General features: G+C 44.0%; 1 protein-coding gene across 5 annotated transcripts in view; it reads right to left on the bottom strand.

Annotated features, from left to right (window-relative positions):
* Window positions 1-21,663, bottom strand: part of Dgkg (diacylglycerol kinase gamma) — a 199,943-nt gene that overhangs the window by 85,715 nt on the left and 92,565 nt on the right. For all 5 annotated transcript variants that reach the window (XR_012447999.1, XR_012448000.1, XR_012448001.1 and 2 more), the window contains exons 17-20: window positions 20,518-20,603; window positions 16,130-16,219; window positions 14,826-14,986; window positions 7,691-7,755 (exon numbers count right to left, since the gene is read on the bottom strand). Coding sequence is in view for 1 of the 5 variants with exons in the window: in XM_074073594.1 (XP_073929695.1) it covers window positions 7,691-7,755; window positions 14,826-14,986; window positions 16,130-16,219; window positions 20,518-20,603 (402 nt within the window). In the remaining 4 variants the exon portion in view is untranslated. The remainder of the gene's footprint in view (window positions 1-7,690; window positions 7,756-14,825; window positions 14,987-16,129; window positions 16,220-20,517; window positions 20,604-21,663) is intronic.

Raw genomic sequence — 21,663 nt, 5'->3', positions numbered from 1 at the left:
TTTGATATATCAAATTAATTCCTGAAATGCACCAAAATGGCAATATTGTGTTTCTGAACAATGGGACAATAAACAATGGGACAGTGATTTTTTTTTACATACTTTAGCATTTTTGGACTTTCCAAAATATTTATAATGATATTGCAAAATATTTATAATGATATGTAATAGTACTGTATGATGTATTATTAAAGTACATAATGTTAAAAAGATTGATATTTTGTTGAAAAATGTTTTTTATCAAATAAATGAAAAGAAAAGCATACCTTATGTTTCTATATTGATGACTAACTCTATGACCAACAGACTTTTATCTGTCTGTCTTAGAGAATCACTAAAACTGAGTTTTCAATAATATGATTAAGTACATTGACTCTTAGCATTGCCTTCATTTTCCTCAAGATGGCTCCTGAGTCATCTAACTTGACTATTATCTACTGTAAGATCTGTCTTTGTAATAAAATAATATTAACAATAACAATGATAGCTTCCATTGAAGTGCCAGACTCTATAAGAAGCACTTTAAATGCATGGTTTTGTTGGATTTTCAAAGTAATCCCATGAGATATCAGCCTTACAATAGGCAGAATAATACCCTGAAGATGTCCGATGTTCTAATCCCTGGAAACTGAATATGTTAGATTACATGGCAAAGGGGAGTCAAGGTTGCTGATGGGATTTAAGTTGGCTTATCTTGAGATAGGGAGATTATACTGAGTTATCTGTGTGGGTCCAGTGTAACAACAGAGTCTTTATAAATGGAAGTGGGAGGCAAAAGAAAGACTGACAGGGATGTAATTAGAAGAAGATTTGACTAGCCATTGCTGGCTTTAAAGATGCAAGGAGTCAGAAGTCAAGAAGTGGGATATCTCCTTTGGAAAAAGCAAGGAAACAGATTCTCTCCTAGAGCCTCTAGAAATTTGTGTGCTTTGATTTCAGCTCAGTGACACTTATTTCAGACTTCTGACCTTCAGAATTATAATACAATAAATTAGTGCTGCTTTAAGCTATTATTTGTGGTAATTTGTGACAGCAACCATAGAAAATACATATGGTGTTATATCTCAATATTACAGGTGATCAGACTGAGGTTTCAGAAGAGTAACTTTGTCAAGATCACACAGAAGTGGTAACAACTCCAGGATTTGAATCCAGGTTGCCTGACAATAGAACCTACACTCTTGGGCCTGTGGTAGAAGTGATGTTCTTATATGGGGCTCAATTTGGTCCTTACCGCGGCTTTCTTCATTGATTCATCATGCAAATTAATCAATTCCTCCTTTGTGAGAAACTGCTTTTAAATATTTGAGGTCAATCATCACTCTCCCTTATCTTCTCTTCTTTGGGTGAAACAATTTCAGATTCAACCCTCTCTTCAGGAGGACATGGTTGAAAGCTCCAATACCTTCTTGACCTCTCCCCTCTGGAATGCAGTCAGACTGTCAACACCCACAAAGGACCCAGGCAGTTCCTACTTTACTTTGAATTTGTGTACTTTGATTTTCTTCCATGAGGTTATCATGCTAACCTTAACCTTCTGAACCTGGTTACATACTACATCTTGGGCTCTTTGATGGGAATCCTTCTAGAAACCAATCAATCAAATACTGATAACTTTTGAGTTATTTGGCCTAATGTCTTGAAAACATAACTTGCTTTCAAGTTCCTTTTGATATTATCACAAACTGATTCCACTCTTTGTTGACATGAATAATACCTCTCTTATTCTAACTGGAAGGGACTGGAAGAAAAGGTCTGTTAAGCTGCCATAAGGAACTCTTTTGGCCAACTGGCAGCTTTGTAGGGAGCCTTGAGGTCCCACAGGCTGCTGCTGAGTAGCGCTCTGAGAGGTTGTACAGCCAGGAGGAGAATGAAGGCAACAATGCTAAGAGTCAATGTGATTTCATTATATTACTTAAAATACTGTGAATGTTAGGGTAGAGAAAACCACACACAAATATTAATAACAGCCTCCTAGAATCTTTGATCATCCATGGCTTGAGATGATCCTTGAGGCTGCTTCTTCATTTCTGCAAATAATCAAGGGCTGACTGTAAACAAATAATCCAGCCAAAAACAAACAAACAAACAAAACAACAACAACAACCAAAAAAACCCCAACCCCTGGACTTCAGCAATTGCATAATAATGAGTGCCTGGTGAAAAACACATGAACCCATATTTCATTCATTTCCCTCTTTGTGACTCTCCCAAGGAGGGTTTTGAAGGGCGAGGGACAAAACATTTTTGTTGGTCAGTATGTAAACATTCAGGTAATTAGGTAAGTTGTTTTGACTTGAAAGGTCAAAGGGTACTTTGAACACAAAGCATAAGATTTGTATTTGCTTTCCAAAGGGGTACAGGAATAAGAACACAGATAGAAAATGCCACAGCCAACTGCATTTGGGGGCTTTTTCAAAACCCAACTATTTGAAAAGATAGTTTCATATATTGGGGAAAATAGGTACACACAGTTTGGATTGCTGGGTATGTAGGTAGGGTAGTCTCTTTTGGGGAGCTGAGTATTGGAAGAGGAGGGGCAAAGTGCAATTTAGGGTACAGAATGAAGACTCTTACTGTGAGAATACTTTCTGGTTGCTTCTATTGAACCTTTGTGCTTTGGGAAAGCCAAACATCTGGGCTGTACTATTGTGCTCCTTCATGGGGTTCCTGGAAAGAATGACTTAGAATGGCTTCATTTTTAGATAAGAGTATCTTATGTAAATGGTGATATGTTATAAGCTGGGGCTGCAGAACAAACCATAGACATTCAAAAGAAGAAACCCTTTCATTTTCAGAACTCTGAGCCTGGAGTTTGCTAGCTTCTGTTGTGCCTCCAACCCAACATCTTTGTGTTCAGATAAGGTTGGAGGTGGGGGAGATAAGAGGTGGGTGAGGGGAGAGTATAGTCATTATCTCTAGCATCTGACTGCTCAGGCACCTGCCTACCCACCAGCTGTGCACAAAATAGTTCCAGCTGCTAAGCAGTAAGTGTCCAAGGAGCACATGACACCTGTCCTGTACACTCCTTCCTCCCTTCCAACCTGCTCCTCCAGATAACATTTCAGCTGGGTCTGTGACTGCCTGCCTCCATCCTGCCTTTAACTGTTTGACTCAGACTCTGTTATTCAGATCCAAATATCTGCCTCATGCAGGCAGCAAAAGGACTTTCCTCCCCAGGTCTAGTCCCAGAGAATCCAACCAACTCAACCCTGGCAAATTGGTGCCACCTTTCCATACTCTAAAAGAGAGACTTGGTCAGATTTGATGCATCATTGCTGAGGTGTCCTCCAGCTTTTCAGTTTAAGGGCTCAGTCTACGGAGCAAAGATCTTACAAGAACTGAATCCCACTTGCCGCTCCATCAAAAAAGACTTCCATTGTCAAGTCTTTATTAGTGATTTCGGGCAACATTTTCCTCATGCTTATTATTTCATGTTATTCAGCAACAAGTGTTAGTCGAGAACCTACTATATGCCATAAACTTATATTTTATTTCATTAAATGCTAATAGCAACCTTGCTCAGTTTTCAAGGGAGGAAGCAAAGGATTAAAAAGATTAATTTACTTGCCCAAGGTCATACAGAGAACAAGTGGCACAGGCAAATTTTATTGGCAGCTTGGGATACACCCTGCTGCCTCCTCCTACTAAGTGCTTACTTCTTTGCAAGATGTATTTCCAAACCCTCTAAGGACTCAAGCTGCATTAGGGCTTCTGGGGAACCCCTCATCAGCTACTCCATGGGCCTGCCTCCAAGAAAACTAACACTCTAGAGCTTGGAGTTAATTCCCCAAGGGCTTTTGGGAAAGGTGGTCAGCTTCTGACAGGAATGAAGCACTGTTGCGGTCCTTTTGAAGGGACTGACAGGAAATAGCTTGCCTCATTCTCAACTGCTGAGGGACATGTTCAAGTAGATGACACTCAACAAGTTTGGAGTGACACATTCCTCAAGTGCTCTGAGTTTCTGACCAACAGGACAAATCTCCACAGTTAGACTTCTCATGGACAGTGACATCGGAATTTGGTAGCCTTTAGGAATATTTTCTATATACACCCAACCTTTCACAGAGAGTTAATCTGGAGACATATGGAGTTCTGGTTCTTCAATATCTGGAAGACTTGGGTGGCATTCTTGTCTCCTCTGTTAGCACTGACTGCTGCCTCTCTGAGGAACTGATAGTTCCTCTTCTCCCCTAATCTAAACCCTCTTTGCTCCATTCTTTTGCCTCTATTGCAAACTCCATCCATTCTCCAAACCCTGGCAAATGTGTCTTCTTTTTGTTAATCCCTCTCTGCCTTGCCAGGGCCAGCTCACAGGGTAAGATCTGTGTAGTCATTCTGGACCCTGCTCTTAGCCTCCTAAGCCACTGGGTTTAGTTTAATGCTCTGTCACCAATTTGATTTTTTTTGTGTGTGTGATACTGGGGCTTGAACTCGGGACCTACACCTTGAGCCACTTCAGCCCTTTTTTGTGAAGGTTCTTTTTGAGATAGGGTCTTGCAGAACTATTTGCTCAGGCTGGATTCAAACCTTGATCCTCCTAAGTAGTTAGGATTATAGATGTGAACCACCGGTGCATGACTGAAATTCTTGACAGTTTTTGAACAAGGGCTTGTATATTTTGCTCTGGGTTATACAAAATCAGTCTTGCTTCTTCTTTTGAAGGGGTGGGTGGTGGTGGTACTGGGGATTAAACTCAGGCTCTCAAGTTTGCTAAGCAAGCACTCTACCACTTGAGCCATGCTCCCAGTCCTTGCTTCTCCCATTGAAAAAGGGAGAAGACTTTGTGCCATACAAGGTATGCATAGGCAGTGTTATCTGTGATCCCCTTCTTCTGAATATAGCAAGCACTTCCCCATGGAGACCATTAACAAAGGTTAATAAGCCCACCATGGCTTATTAGCTTATAGTTTCAAGGTTTCAAGTTTTCAGGACTCTGAAGCCCTTGGACCCTGGTTCAGAATTCTTATGGGAATAGCCCAGAAAATGGACCCAGCAATGTGAAAAAGATTCAGGTTTCCTAAGGAACTTCTAGCCCTGACTAGTCACCAATCTCTAGTTGAAAACAAAACAAAACAAACAGAACAATTACAACTCCCTATATTTAACCTCAAGGTTATCCCTCAGTGCACTGTTCCAGGCAGTAATGCTAAAGGCTTCCTCTTTGGAGAACCTCAGTTCAGTCAAGCAAAATGTAGCCTTGTTTGATAATATTGTTTATATTTCCAAATCCTGGGTATCAAGCTTTCTTCCTATCCCTTGGGGCCCTTCCTAAGTTTAGCTGTTGGTGTAATGGAGTAACCATGGCAACAACCACCTGCCTATTTAAAACCATTTCCAACGCTAAATAAGGAAGCATGGAGAAAATGGCTGCTTGCCTGCCTCTCAGTGGTCAAATTGAGCACTCCTGGGTATTTTGGACACAGGCAAGCAGGCAGGATTGAAGCAGCATGGACCCAAAGTTTTTGGTAGGGAATGGCTTGGTGATCTCGTGAAATAGAGTTACCTCTGTCCCTCACTTCACATCTTAGGCAAGCACATGGATTAAATGGAAGTCCATAGCTGGGCACCAGTGGCTCATGCCTGTAGTCCTAGCTACTCAGGAGCCAGAGATGAAGAGGATCTTGGCTGGAAGCCAACCTGGGCAAATAGTTTATGAGACCCTATCTCGAAAAAACCCTTCACAAAAAAGGGCTGGTGGAGTGGTTCAAGGTGTAGGCCCTGAGTTCAAGCCTCAGTACTGAAAAAAAAATTAAGTCCATGTGCCTATCAACCCAGGTGACCACACTACCTTGACCTCAACCAGGTGAAAAGTAAGGTGCAAACCTGACCTCCAAAAGTAGTCTTGTTAGTGGCGTCCAGGGAGTGGAAACAAAAACAGTTACACAGATCACAGTGAATTTCTTCATACTTTGCATTGAAATGCACACTGTTTTTTCTTCTGGTAGATGTACCTTTCTAATTGTACAGTTATGTGGGCGATCCAGGATTGCACTATTCATGTCATATATTGACCTGTCTACTGATTTTTGGAATATGGAGAAATTTTTCTCTCCCTCTGCTACCTCATTCTTTATAAACTTTTCCATGCCCATAGACCACACAACAGACACGCTGAGTGGCTTAATCTTCCCCAAACACACTGTGCTCTCACTCCTTTGTATCTTTCTGTACATTTGGTTCCTTCTCACTAGGTTGCCCTTCTCTTTTTGCCAAACTGGGAAATACAGTCTTGTTTTCTGCCTTTGATGGGGCACCTCTGTTATCAGTCCCTTAGGTCATTTTTTACAGACCATTATGCAGGTCTCCTTTCTAGCCTGTTTCCACCAGGGAACTGTGGTGCCTTACCTTGGTCTACCCCAAACACACATAAAATAGTGTCTGGTAGTAGTATTTGTTTTCAACAAATACTGTTGAATGGATGGATGGCTAGAACCCACAGATCTTACAAGCATATGGCATCTTCACAGGCACATGTGTATGAGGATGGGTAAAGGTACTTGTATGAAAAGAGGACCTTAAAGTCTGTAAAATGGGCAGAAGAGGAGACTTAAAAAATTGGTTGTCTACATATACAGGAGTGAAAAAGATTGAGAGACAAATGAATGGAATTAAAAGTTTGTGACTATAGTAGTAGGGGCTGGAAGCACACATCAGTGTGTAATGAAGGCGTCGGGGTCTTGTGTATGCCAGAGAGCAAGAAGGAATATGCTGTGATCAGATGCACACCATAATAAAGTTAGTTCAGGGCTATCGGACCCCACTGATCTCCCTTCTCGAGGCTCAAGTCACTTACTTATGTTCAGTTTCTGATCCCTAAAACAACTTTCTTCTTACTTAACCTCCCAGGCAAAGAGGAAGAAGGAAAGTGGCTGACACTTTGGGGAGTGCTGGGTTGTAAATGAACATCTTCAGATAACACACTAACTTCTGCTTTGAAGAGAATTCTGTGAACCCTTCAGGTTCAATGATCAAGTTTAGATTATTATCCACACTCCTTCCCACCTGCCTGAGGTTGGGGGGTGGGATCTGGTAGTCATCTTGAAAGAGTACAACAAAGAGGAAAGAGAAAGGATAGAAATTAGCTAATGAGAAATAAGAGAGAGGAGAGGAAGAAGGGAGAAAGACAGTTTGACAATCTCAGGGGTAGTTCTATGTGGGTCACAACTCAGTTCTGGCAAATTCCCTCGGGCACGCAAGAAGAGTTTCATCTCATTTGCAAACAGCCTGGGTTTCTCTGTCCTTTCACATTTGAACCTGACATCCAGCCCAGACCTGACCAGAGTGGGCGCCAGTCTACCCTGTACCTCTCTGCTGCTGCCCTCTGCTGTCATGGAAGGCAGTGGCGACGCCCTCCGGATCCTCCTGGCCCAAATCCCAGGGCTGTCGCCTCTTCCCGTTTGGGACTGGGAGAAGCTGAGCCCCTCGTACCCTCCCTGTCCATCCGCAGAAGAGACGCGGCGGGGGCTGGGGGTGGAGAAGCTGTGCATTTGAGGGAAGCCGCCGAGCCCCCAAGGCCGAAGACGCTCCCAATCCTCCCTCTGCGCGGATCCTCCCCGAGGGGACATTCCCCCTCCCCCCGGGGCCTTGGAAATGGAAACCCTCCTTCCAGCAATGCGACGGTCCGGCCGAGAACCGGACGGGGAGGCCCGGGCCTGGCGGCAGAGCAGCGAGCATTCAGCCCTCTTACCTGCTGTTGAACTTTTCAGGGTGTTTTTCTCTCATCAGGTGGAATCTGTGCGCAATAGAAGCGTCCTGAAAGCGAAAGAGAGGAAGGCCTGGTTGGTGGATTTGACCATGCAGTGTGGAGGGAAGAGAGGGCTTTCCCAGAATCCCCCAGCCCTGAGACTCCCCCTCAAAAAAGAGGCTCAAAGTCACAGCCCTGGCTCTGACAGAAGCCCAACACCAGGTTTAAGGGTAGGAACTGGTGCCGCCAGTATTATTAGAGCCTCCCTGGTTGCCTTCAGAGACCTTGCCGTCATCACGCTATCCCATGCCCAGTGAGAAGCAAATAGTTCAGGAGGGAGTGAAGGGAAAGCCCCTGCTCTTGAAGGAGGATGAGGGTCTATCAGCAGATAGAGAGAAGACGCCCATGAGAAGCTTGAGTCTTTGGAAATGCCTTGTCCTATTAAATGTTTTTTTAAAAATACTTTTTTTTTTTGGAATATTTTGATTCACAAGAAGTTATAAAAACAGTACAGAGTTCCTATGTCCCTTTCACCCAGCTTTCCCCAAAGGTAACAACTTACATAACTACAGTACACTGTCAAAAACCAGAAAGCTGATGTTGGTAGGTGCTACTGTATATTAACTCTTAATCATCCGTATCAGTAGAAATAACTAGTGGAATTGAATTAAATGTTTAGTAGACACTAATAAAAAAAATAACTCCTAGCTTCTTGATCATCTGTCCAAAGGACTGCCTCCAAAGTCAGTAGAGTCTCAAACCATGTCCAAAGGACACTTTGCTGTCTTCCTATTGGCACTTCCTTTGGTTGCATTGTTGGGCATGTGCGCCTCAGTACTCAGTATGAGGATGGCTCTCGTGACACCCTGTTTCCGGGCTCTCTGTCTTCTGGCCTCAACTTCTTAGTCCTGAGTCCTGTCTGCAGCCCACACTCCTATCATGGGCCATCTCATCAGTTCTCATGGTTGTTTCCACCATCTAGATACTGTGGTTCCATAGTCTGTAGCTCTAGATCCAGCTCTGATCTGCAAACCTAAACTGAACTCAACTTTCCCCCTCAAACCTGGTCTTCCATCCTGTTAATGGGCTCATTTTCCAGCAGAGTAATGTGTACTGCCCCCGATCCCCACACAGGCCCCATGCCAGCACTCTGGGTGCAGGTGCTGGGCATCAGAAATAAGCAGGCTAATTGGATTGGAGATGGGGGGGCGGGGGAGGAGAAACAAGGGAACCGATTCAAATTTATTTAGGAACAACATACAGGGACTGGTTTACTGGAATATGTGGCTAAAAGATGCTTGAAATTCCATACAGCAGATCTTCAGCTAATGCATATTCCATTTTTAGATAAGGAACCTCTACAAAATAACATTTGTGAATGCTGATTTTTTTTTTTTAATGTTAGGAGGTGTAGTTCAGTGAGGCAGCTTTTAGAAGCATGTGGTGGTGAAGGTGCATTTTGGATAGACGTGACCCCAGCTAGCAGCCTTTATCTGAGATTTGGGAGGAAGTCAAGAAAATGGGCTTATTTTGTGGTTGGCAAACTGTGATAATATCTTGAGCTTTAGTTACTGATATATTTATTTTTTAGCTTTAATACACATCAAGACACATGGCGGAAAGTGTGCAAGCCCTAGGGAGGCCTCCCTCTTACCCCAGGACCTATATAGCCTGCATAGCTTCTCTGGCAACAGCACTTCCAGCTCCCTTTCCTTTAGCAAGTTTCCCTGAACGTGCTCAACAAGATTTCTGTGACATCTGTCAAATGATTCTCTAGAATTCAAGAAAACATTCCATCTACTGAGTTCCTTTGAAGCACTAATTTTCTTCTGTCGGAAAATAAAAAAGCAATCATATATTGCCTGGCACGATTTGTACTTCACTACCCCTACCCCCAGTACAGCTGCGACTGGCTCCTGGTTTTCATTCTGTGGGATATTTACAAAGCCCCCTCCCCCACCTCGTATAGTTCTGATTGTCCTTGGTTTTTCCACAACTAGGTTTTGCAAAGCATCTTTTCCAAAAGATCAGCCTTTACAATATGATTAGTTTAGTATGCAGTTCCTAATTTAACAATGTAATCCTTTGGCAAATATGTAAAATAGCAAGGGAAAGCTGAGGAATCCCTGAAAAGATAATGATGGTAAAGACTTCATGTTTCTCTCCCTGGGGATTAAAAAGAAAGTCAAGATTTGCTTTCACTTTGAGTGTCTGTGCCAAGACCTCCACCTATTTATAATCACTAGTGATTTCATTTGAAATTTGGAAATCAGAACCATAGTGGTCCAGATCCTTTCTTGGTGATGATTACACCCAAATGTCACATCCATTCTGAAGGCGGGGGGTGGGGTGGGGATGGAAATTGCAGACCCATGGAATCAGTGATGGCATTTCTGATGCCTTCACTATTCGGCCTTTTCTATGTAGTGTTGGGTGAAGAGGAGATGACAAGAGGAATGGACATGGGGTTATTCTTTCTTGAGCCCAAACTCCAAGCACATGGTTGGATGAAGGATTTGGGTCCTCCTTTAAATGTAAGCAGCTGTTATTTGAACTCTGAGATACTGGAATGTCTAGTCAATACTGTCTAATAGAAATATAATATATGCCTTATATATATAACTTAAAATTTTCTAGCAGCCACATAAAAAAGTAAAAAGAAACAGATGAAATTAATTTTTAACTATATTTTAATTAACCCAGTTTGCCCCAAATATTAGCATCTCAGTGTATAATCAAAATAAAAATTATTTTGATATTTTAAATTCTTCATATTACATTTTTGAAATTTGGTGTGCATTTTACATTTACAGCACACCTTAATTTAGACAACCCCATTTCAAGCACAAAATAGCCACATGTGGTTCCTGGCTGCCATACTGGACAAGTCAGGTCTAAGTCAGTTTGTAAACTTCTGAAGATAAAAAGGCAAAAAGGATACAATAGGACAGACTATTTGAAGTTTAGATTGTTCTGAAAACTTACGACAGATTGGGAAATGGAAAAAAATGCAAACCCCTGTGCAAGTCACTCCTCAGTGAGTCCCATTGTCAGTACCTTCCCAGATGACAGCTAAGACCCTAATGCTGACACAATCCAAAAGTATGCAGGTAACTGATGTCTTATTGACACATTCCCTAACGTGTAGAAGGCTCATCATTATGGAAAATGCAGCTGGTGAATTCTAATAACAACATGTAAAGTGGAAAATGGTGTGTGGGATAACATGACAATGTGAACTCTCCTTGGCCCTGGGTTCCCCTGGCATCTAAAATAGATTTCATTGAATCAAGGGATTAGCTGTTCACCCATCCCATTAAGGCTCAGCGAAAGTAGAGCCTGTGAGGACTTCAGAGTTACACATTCTCCAGGAATAATTTTGTAGTCCCAAACTTCCTGTCATTGATACCTGGCCATCCTGACATTTCTGCTAATATAAAAATAGAGAGCAGAGAGGAAGAAGCCAGAGAAGTCAGAGGAAGTGATATCCTGGCTGACTATGTTTAAAATCTCTTGCCAGTGGATATTCTCAGAAGGACTGATAAGGCCAACTATCTTAAGTCTTCACAGGTGGGAAGCTGGCACATGGATGTGGCTGTGGTGGTAATGAAGCCATAGTATCTCCCTGGATAGCCAGGAAAGTTTGTCTTATTTAACCTTCCATCTATTAAAAGGGTTCCATTGGCACCAAGGGGACTGCATGAACTCATCCGGACAAATTCTCAGCCATAGTACCCAGTGGCACCATAGCAGTGGTCATAGCCATCATCTTTATAAATGCCAGACAGCAACCATTTGGTTATCAATAAAGGCATTCCAGGTCCTTCAGAAGAGGCGAAGGCTTTGTAGGGATCTTTTTGCCAAAGGAGTCTGACTCTATTTAATCATGGTTTATATACCTATTTCTCCTCTTACAAAGTTAGGGAAGTCAAATAGGGAGCAAGACCTTCTGCAAATGTCAGCCCCAGACTCTGTCAGGGCTGCGTGTTGGTTACTTGTTTTCTCAAGATTTTCTTTCCAACTTTTAAAGAGCGAGCACACAAGCCCTGCAAACATTTTATTGAGAGAAGGCTGAGGATACACCAATGAGGTAAAAACAGTCCTGTTCCTCACTTATCTGCAATATCATATTAAATATGCACAAGCTACAGGCATATGAAAAAATCCAGGAGGAAAATATGGTGAGGTTCTTCATAACTGGAAAGATAAATAGATTGGAAGATATAGATAGCCCCAGGCAGAGAAATACCTTGACCACCGAAGGTGATGGGAAATCTGCTTATGAGCTTTCTCCTCTCCTCTCCCCTCCTCTTCATTCCCCTCTCCTCTCCTCTCTTCTGCAAGAATGAATTAGAACCATGATTCTTGGCTTTTGGGTTTTGCCTAGATATCTAATTGAGAAGAGGTTGTCTATTCCTTTTTGGTGTGTCTATCCATTTGGTCAATAAATCCTAAAAGGACACCATGTCATGCAGGGCACTGTCTTAAGATAGACAGGTGTTGGAAATCACATTGCTTTCTTCAGCCAGGGCTGAGTGTGTTAAGAAAAAGAAGGTGTGGTGCTGTGACCTGCCCTGTACAAGCTCCTGGGCAGCCCAGCCAGTCCCTCAGATGCTCAACTCTTACTCCCCGCTAGTTGCTTATAGCCTTAGTTCTCCCCTCCTTTCTAGTTTCCCTCTCCTTCATTTATTTCATTCTGATTCCTGTGCCTGGAGAGTCACTTCCTTTGACCACTTGCTCTAAAGGGTTGTCTTCATTCTCTAAGGAGTTGGTCAGGACCATCTGCATCAAAATGATCTCAGGGGCTTGTTAAAAAATTTCCAGACCTTGTCCAGACCTACTGAGAATATGAATCAGAATCTGGTGTGGAAGTGGGATTTGTTTTTCTGATAAGGGCCTTGGGTGAGCCATCTTACAGTCTTACAGTATATTTTGAAACCTCCCTCTCATTGCAATGTGAAGATGGAAGGGGCTGTGCAGAGGCCACAGCTCAGCCAATGCAGGGACTCAACACTAATGATTCCCAGTTCCAACACTCATCTGCTTGGACTCCTTTGGTAGGTGTCTAAGCTATATTCCTTCTTACAAAACATAGATGCATAATGACTCTATCTACCAGTAGGGAAATGGGGCCTGTGTGCTGTAGGTATTCGGCAAATGTTAGCAAGTTATATTTTGGTTACTATGGAAAAAGACATGAAGTTTGGTAAAATTGATGATGGAAGCCCACTCTCCTGGAGCCCCTCTGAATGCCAGGGCATGAGTCATGTCTGATTTGTAGAAGCTGAAGATGTAACTGGGAGAAGTAGAGCCTGAGCAGGATCTAAAGACAGAGGGCCTTATAGCACAAAGAGAGGAGAGGGTCTCTGCATAGGTTACTAGAAGGGGATGTGGAGGAGGTCTAGGGAAAGGTGTACCCCTCCAACACCAGCTGAGGCTAGGGGCCTGGGAGGATAAACCACCTTGGGACACAGGAACCTCTAAATCTGCTACCAGTCCACCATTTCCACCCTCTCAGAACCTGACCATGGGCCCAGTAATGATTCTCTCTTCTGTTTCAGTCATAGAAAGAGAGCATGATGAAGGCAGATCCCTTCATCTGAATCTCTGTTTCCTCATTCAGAAAGTAGAAATAATATACCCTTTGTAATTTTCATAAAAATGAAAGCTATAAATGTGATAATTTTTCAATCCTTTTGTAAATACAAGGTATTATTACTTAAATCATTTTCTTTCCATGAGTCTCCTTTTAGCCTTATTAAAAAATAAAACTCCTTAAATCTGCTATTCCCTCAAGCTTCTTTCCTTCTCTTTTCCTTTTTTTTTTTTTAAACCACCATCAGTCTCGAAAGAGGCACAGGTGAGAACGGTTGAGAAGTGTGGGTGTTCCCAGGTCTAGGAACAGAGGATGGCCTGTAGGGATTCATGTGCACATGACACTGGTCAGCATAATCCCAAAGACAGAGAAGTAGAGAAGATGGACCCTGCCTCCAGGGTAAGAGACAGTTGTTTGCTTCCTAGTTCTACCTTGAATGAGTCAAGAGTCCTGAGGCCTCTTCTGTAAAATGAGGATGATGGAGACGATGTTATCTTCAGGATCGCTGTAAGGACTAGAATATATAAAGCCTATCAAAGTAGAGAGCACACAGTAGGTGCTCAATAAGTGCTAGTGTCTCTGCTGCACCCTTCTCCCAAACCCAGCTCAATTTATCATCATGATTGATTTCTTACCCCACCACTCATCCTGTCCTCAGCAGCCTGGGAAGCAATGCCCACATAGTCCTTTGCACCAGAAGCTGAGTTTAATAAGACAAACTAACTGAGCTACAGTTGCTGTGCTGGGGGCTGGAGGATGTCAGAAGAACACAGTGCTGTCCTTTGCTCTGTGTGTGTGTGAGCCTAAGCATGTAAATTGTATGTTTGGGTGACAATGAGTCAGACAAATTAAACCCATCCTTTCATTCTATTCCAGAGAGTGCAATAATGGGGTGAACATAAAAGTCTGTTTGAACACCAAGGAGGAGCACTGTACTCAGCCTAAGCACTGTACTCCCCCAGGAGGTGTATGAAGTACTTGGGATATGGGAGATAGGGTAGAGAGGAAGGGAGAGAACAGGAAGAAGGGAATTCTGAGTCCGAAGCCTGCAAAGCGAGGTAGGGCCATGTGGTCCCTCTTGAGGATTAGAATTCCCAATTCCTGGTTGGGGATGTAGCTTAGGAGTACAGCACCTGTCTAGCATCACTGGCATTGAAAAAAACAAAACAAAGCAAGAATGAAAGGAAAGAAAAAAACAAAATAGAAAAACCTTCCAATCCCTCTTGACCTTGCTCCTTGGTTATTTCTTGGTATTGGTTTTCTTTAACTGCTTCAAATTATCCAAAAAGTAAGCATCTTTTGAAATATTTCTAGTTTTTTTCTAAAATTATATCGGGAAGAATTTCCTCCATAATCAAGGAGAGAAGAGGCTGTATAATCAGGGTGGCTATACTCATGCCAGATTTAAGGATGTCTGGAACTAAGTCATGGCTAGGGCAGGTAGGACAAGCAAAAAATAGGGGCCCATGGGCACAATGAAAGACTAGCGTCCTTCTTGGTTACTTTGGTGTCATGCATAAAGGTGGCCACTGACCAACTCACCACGCCGATGGAGAAATAGTTGTTCATGATACTGTATGGAACCTGGTCTCCATTCTCCACCTCCTCTCTGGGGATGACTTCCAGATACCAACGGTCCAGCATCACCAAGGGGCTCTGCTCAATGTCCTTCAGGATTTTTGTCAAGCTTCCCCCTTCATAACCTGTACAGGATGGCATTGCATTTGTCCCCAGAACAAAAAGGCCAAGTTGTTGCTGATACACAGGTAACTGTCAGGACAGGTAACCCAGAGACTACAAAATGTGTCTGTGGGCTGGAGACACTAATGTCCCCTGAGCCAAGGAGAAGGGGAAGATAAGAGGGGGGAATTAAGAAGAAGCTGGGGGGTGACTCGGAAGCCTTGAGAGCAGGGTGTGGAGTAGGGTGGGTGGGTGCTGCCTAAAGGTAGGCAGGCCTGTGGAACTGAAGCAAGTCTTAAAGAATTGGTGGCTGGATGCCTGGGAAGTTGTGTGTGGGAGATAACAGATCCATTCCAGGACTGTGCCACATGGGAGATGGACAGTGTGGTAAGGCAGAATGTTAAGATGGCTCCTAGAGCTGGCTCCTGCTTCCTGCTCCTGCCCTCCAAGCAAGAACCATTCTTTGAACAGTGATGCTGCCCAGCCTGGTCTTGAAACTCTCCCTGAATTGATAAGCCATCTGGAGTTCCTGTCCCTCTTCTGTCTGCCAGATGGATCTGTCTACTCTGTGTTGAGTTGAACTTGGCTCTGCAAGCATGCCCAGATCCATCTGAGCTGCTGCCATTTGCAAAGCTCTCTTTACTTCTGCCCTTGTACTATACGCTGGTGTGTTCTGTCCTAGGTATTTTAAAATGAGAGCCCAGTGGCCGTGGGGGCCTGAGAAAATCTGGGTATCTCTGGTGTCTCTAAATAATTGGCATTTTGGTCTGCATTCTGAATCCTCATTCAGATCATTACTTTGGGGGGGGGGATTTCATATAGAAAGCACCTAAGTAAACTATTGGGGTGAGCACTGGGAAGGAGACAAATTAATCTTAGTCTTTTCCCTAAAGTTGACTATGTTCTACTGGGGTGGGGGAGGCTATAAGCTGATGATTTCAGAATGATAGTAAGTATGGAGAGGAGTGAGCACAGGGATCCCCGAACCCACTAGAGGGGCCTTTCTCCAGACTCAGCATGGACTGGAAGGCAGGGAAAGTCATGGGTTAGATCTGACTGTTGTATTACTCTGTGGTAATACAGAGGATAAGTACCCCAAGGTCTGTAGAACATTCCGTAAATCATAGCACCAGTCCCAGGATAGAGCCACTAGCGTGCAGACTCACCTCCTCCCCAGCGCAGACATCGGGCCAGGTCATTTCCTGTTCCAAGAGGCAGGACAGCCACTGGTGGATGCTTTGCAAAGCTGGCCTTATCTGCAACCCACACAAAGGAACACAGAACATTTACCACAGGATTATAGAATCTTTGGGTTATTTTGTAATCCCTGATCTCATGCTGGAACCTCTCCAGAGCATTCTTTGTTTGAATATCTTCCATGATGGAGAATAAAGTCATCTATTTGATCTGCAGGGTGGTCACTACTACAAATTGTGCCAAATCTGTCAATTTGTACTTCATATTGAGCCAAATCTTCTTATAATATCTTCTTATAATGTGCATCTGTTTATCCAAATTTCGTTCTAATTCTGTTCTTCAAGGGGCATAGTCTTAATCTTAGTGGATAGCCAGGAATTGGTGCATATATCTCTCAGAACAACCCTGCAAAGTATCACCCTTCTCCTTGTGGATGAAGAAAAGGAGGTTCATGGGGGGAAGGCAATTCCAGAACCAGGATCCAAACCAGGATCTCTGTGGCTCAATCTATTCTCCTTCTCTCTTTAGAACCGTGCAGGTGCATAGATTAGTAAAAACGGGTGGATATGACACATTAGAGAATGGCAGGGCATTTGGAAAACTGAAAATGCTCACCTAAAGCCTTTCAGAGTTAAAAGTTTTTTAAAAAATGCTGTATTGAACAAATAAAACCTCCAGGTGTTATATTGGCACTGACACTGGTTTATCATTTCCACCATTTTCCAGGATTGCACATACATAAATTCCTACTCTTTCTCTAGTCACTATCGTGAAGAAGTGTTGGAGAGAACCGTTGGAGAAAGCACAGCAGAACCTGCTTTCATCCGGCTATAGATCTGAGCAGCATGTTGTCTGGACAGGGAAGGGTGAAGAGGGAGGCGCAGATGCCTCTTGGGCTCTGGGGTGCATCTGTAGAGTCCCTGTGTACACAGGGCCCCGGGATATGAGTAAAGTGACTGGGGCAGAAGTTGCAGGAATCAGTAGGTGATTCCTACTGGAGTGGGAGCTCACAGCTTCTCACAATTGTCTGACCTGTGCCCAAAGTGGCTGAGCTCAGGCAAGACCCAGGGCTGAGAAGGAAAATGGAGCCACGTCACAGACTCTGTCATTGTTCCCAGGTTATGTGATTCAAGTTCATGTCATCCTCCCTTACCCCACCTTGGAAAAGCTGTTGTTCCCTTTGCCTGGGACGCTCTTGTTTTCTTGTCTGCCTTTTCTTCTGTGGTTCCCAAATCAATAAGTTAAACCTCCTCATGGCCCTGAGCCCAGAAACCTGTATGTCATCCTAGGTTTTCCCTGTTCCTCACCTCCATCCATCCACACATCACTTCCTATGTGCTGTCTCCTTAACAGATCTCCAAGCAATCTTGTCTCTCCATCCCCACGGTGACACCTAAGTGCAGGTGTGATTCCTTCCCAGTGGTACTGATGCTGCAGCCTCCTCTGGGCTCTCTGTCTACAGCTCCACCCTCCTACTGTGTTCTCCCCATTTTCACAAGGAGGGCGACCCCTGGGCTACAAGCTTCATCACATCAGTGGACTGCTTGACTTCTACGGTGACTTCCCATTACCACAGTCTGGCACAGTAGGCTCTGCTTTTCTCCTTAGCTTCATCTTTCTGCATACCTGACCTCCCACGCTAAGCATCAACCATCCTGATGTTTGTGTTTTCAGTTCCCTAAATTACAAAGCTTTCTACTGCTCAGCTCTAAAGCTGCCTCTGGGAGGTTCCCTCGGCTGCCCCAGTTTCAACCTGGCACCTCGTCAGTGTTTCCTTAGCACCAGGGGTGGCCTCACCACAGTCTCTTGTAATCGTGGACTTGTTTGTTCCATGAATGGTCTGTAACCTCCTGGGGAAGGTGTCCTTTGCTATAATACTAAGGCCTACTGTATGCCACATGCTCTGCATGATGCTGGGACTCAGGTTCTTACAATGCTTCCAGTGCAGTTTGAGACACACCTTGCTGAGGTCTTCAGAAGGTATAACTCCATGGTCGTATAATAAGGTGAATGAGATTGGAGACCCCCGAGGAAGCCACACTTCAGCTGGGTTCTGAAGTGGAAGCTGATGGAACAAAGGCGAGGGGAGTGTCCTAGTCAGGAGCAGCAATTTGGCCAGGGCCCTGGGTGGGGAGGGAGATTGGTGTGTTCAAGGGTCTGAGAGCAGGGTTGGGTGGCTTAGTCTTAGTCCTGAGGTAGAGGGGTGGAGGAATGACCTAGGCTGGGAGGGTGGGCTATGGCTGGACCACCCAGGGCCCTGCAGATCATTTGGAGGGCTTTCGTTTTTAGCTTAAGAATAATGGGATGTGTTTTACACATATCGTGAACCTACCCACATTCAGAAGAGGGAGCTATGGCTGTTGGTGGTGATGGTGGAGGCAGGTCAGAGAAGGGACCACAAGGGGTAGAGACCATGAACAGGTGCTTAGATATGTGTTGAATGAATGAAGGAACATATCATGCAGTTATTATTCTTTTCCCTCCACTACCTGGTGGGAAAAAGCTCTAACTTTCCCTTCAGGACACACCATCTTCTCTCTTTCTATTTGAGCATCTTCTGTCACATGTTTTCCCTGAAAAACTTTTCACCAAGGCCTGCCTTCTTCCTCACGATGGAGAGTGGACATTGCAAGTGGTCCAATACTGCAGCCACTGCCCTCTGCTGATCAGCCTGCCTTTTTAGAGGGCTCCTCCCTCCTCCCACCAACAACTTCAGAGCCCAAGGTGACAGCAGAGCGTGGGTGGCTGCTCAGTAGGGCTGTGTCCATGGAAACCAAAGCACCCGCTTGTCGGGGAGCAGCTGGCAGCAGGTGTGTCTTCTCCCCTCCAGGAGGTTTTCTTCCAGCTCTGGAGCCTCTGCCTGCTCTGCTCTGCTCAGAGTCTAGTCCTGGCTCATCCTCGACTTCTCTCTCTCCTCATTCCCCATATCTAGGCTGTCATTAAACTCTGCTGCCTCAATCTTGCAGAATCCAGCCACTTCTTACTACTTTGTATTTCTACCCTGGGTCAGTCCTGGCCACCTCTCATTTGGGTCACTGCAGCAGCCTCCTAAATGGTCCCTTGCTTCTGACCTCATCTTTTAATCTGTCATATTCCTCCTTTGCTCAAAACCACCCAAGGTCTTGGGACTCTCTGATTATAAAAGCCATGCTCTCTGTAATGTCTTCATGCCCTCATGATCTGGGCCCTTCATCCTCTGTAATGCCCTCTTCATGTACTCTGCTCTGGCCACACTGGCCTACCTTCAATAGCCCAGGCTGTTCCCACCTCAAGGCCTTTGCAACTGTTCCTTCTGCCTGGACTGCTCTTCCTATAGGCATCCTTATGGATTACTCCTCCTCCAGATCTCCATGCAACAACTCCTTCTCTGCAAAGTCTTCCTTAACCGCTTGGTTTTAGATTGCAACTGCACCTCCACCCTCCCTGCATTTCCTTTGCCCTTCCTTGATATTGTTTTATCACGCTGTGACATTGTAGGTATTTCACTTATTTTGTTGCTTATTGCCTGGTTCTTGCCTCGAGAAGGTAGGCTCTATTAGAAGGATTTTTGCTCACTGAGGCATCTCTGGTACCCACAGGAGGCTTGGCACATAAGGTGCACAGGCAGTATTTGAGGGATGAACAATGGAAAACCTGAAGCAGCCCAGGGCTCATGGCTCTGCACCCTCTACGACGTTAATGCTTGCCCTCCCCAGTACTTTCTTTGGCTGCTTTCTTGTCCTATGTTTCCCAGTGCAGTGCTTATCTGTGTTGGGCAGGGTTAGATCTTGAATATGCCCCATCTCAGAATTTCACTGCCAGTTTCCATAACTTCTGGGGGGAGATGTTGTCCAAGGACCCAAGGATCCAGACAGAGTTAGGCTAGAATTCAGGCCTCCAGGCTCCCAGCTTGGGCGTCCTGTTGCCATTTTGATCTAGAGGTATAGGACATAGTCTGGCCTGATCCTTCTTTGATTGCACTGACCAATACTTTCCAGATGTGCTGTCTGGACTCAGGTTCCAGGTGTTCATGGCAAGGTAATTTTCCCTGGACTATGCAGCTATGCTTTGCTTTCTGGTTTCTATTCACCACCATGGCTCTGCCAGGAGTTCCAGTCCTGCTGTCAAATCTGGCCTGTTATGCTACTGTTGCAACCTTGGCCATGACAGATGTTTTTGAGACAAGGCCTGAAACTAAAGTGTTATCTCTGTATTCATGAGAATCTTTCTATTATCTTAATTCTTTTTCTTTTCCACTCAAAACATTAGTCCAAGGATGAACAAGACATGATTCCAGCTCTCTTTTTTATTGCCTTCTGCTGACTTTAAATATAATTCATGTAAAGAACAAGTGAAGGCCCTCCCAACCCCTTCTTACCAATGCAATCCAAAATCCAGCCAACTGTCCCATCTCCTCCGCAGGCTAGAACACGGAAGTCTGGGGTATCACGGAAAAAGTTCAGTCTGGGAAGTAGAAGAAAGGCCTTGTTACTAGTGTTGTGACTGACATTTTCTACTTGTTGAGCCAGAATCTCCCTTCCCTATTCTTGGGGAGTAGGTTAAGACCTTGATTCTTTTGGGGGATGAAGGAGGCACTTAACATTCTGAAACCAGAAGTTACTATGCAGTAGTGCCATTGACTATGGAACAAAATCCCAGGATCCAGTCTCACAGAAAGAGAGGCTGACTTAACGTTCGCACAAACAGAATACTGGTGACATAGAACTTCTTCACTATCTAGGCAGAGGAATTCACAATTTGTGCATTTTACACCAATAAAAATAACCCTAATATTCTGAGCAGGCTCTCCTTTCTGCTCTGTCCTTACCACCTCTCTTTAAGTAAGATGAACTGAGTTAGCTAGATGTTCATATAGTTCTTTTGTGGGCACAGAACCAAACAGTCTTTCCAGAAGTCTTAACCCTTTATAGCATGGCTCTCAACCTGGGGTCCATCAACGTTCATTTATGCTCATCACTGTTTTGAATTTACAGTAGTTATTAGATCTGACTATGGATGTTGTCATTTGATGTGCTGATAAAGCTTATATATTCCCACATCACAAATTTGTTTTTAAATATTTTGATAACAATTCTTTAACATAATTAGTTTCCCTGCTAATCCTATATTATTTCATTTTATGCAATAGGAAATATTATTCTAGAAGGGGTCCTTAGTCTTTACTAGGTTGCCAAAAAGGTTCTTAGTACAAAATGGTTAAGAACCCTGCTTTAGAGCAAATGTGACAGTGAACCATTTGGGGTGGGAGGCGGGACTCTCATGGTTAGTACTTGCTTTCTGTCCAGCCTGGTGAGTTGAGAAACCACCGTGGAGCTTTTTGAGTACTGAGTAATGTGTAGGTCGGTTAACATTGTCTCTCTTCCACGTTTTTGCAGAACTCTGTTCTCCTACAGGACGTGAATTCTGAATGATGGCCCCTTCCAGCTAGACAACCCTACAGCTGGGCCTATAACTGGTGGGGCCCGAGTGTTTTGGGAAGTTGGCTCCAACTTGTCATCAATGG

This window comes from Castor canadensis, chromosome 5 (genome assembly GCF_047511655.1).
Source record: "Castor canadensis chromosome 5, mCasCan1.hap1v2, whole genome shotgun sequence".
NCBI lineage: Eukaryota > Metazoa > Chordata > Mammalia > Rodentia > Castoridae > Castor > Castor canadensis.
The sequence above is the reverse complement of the archived record's forward strand: the minus strand, read 5'-3'. Positions and strand labels throughout refer to the sequence as shown.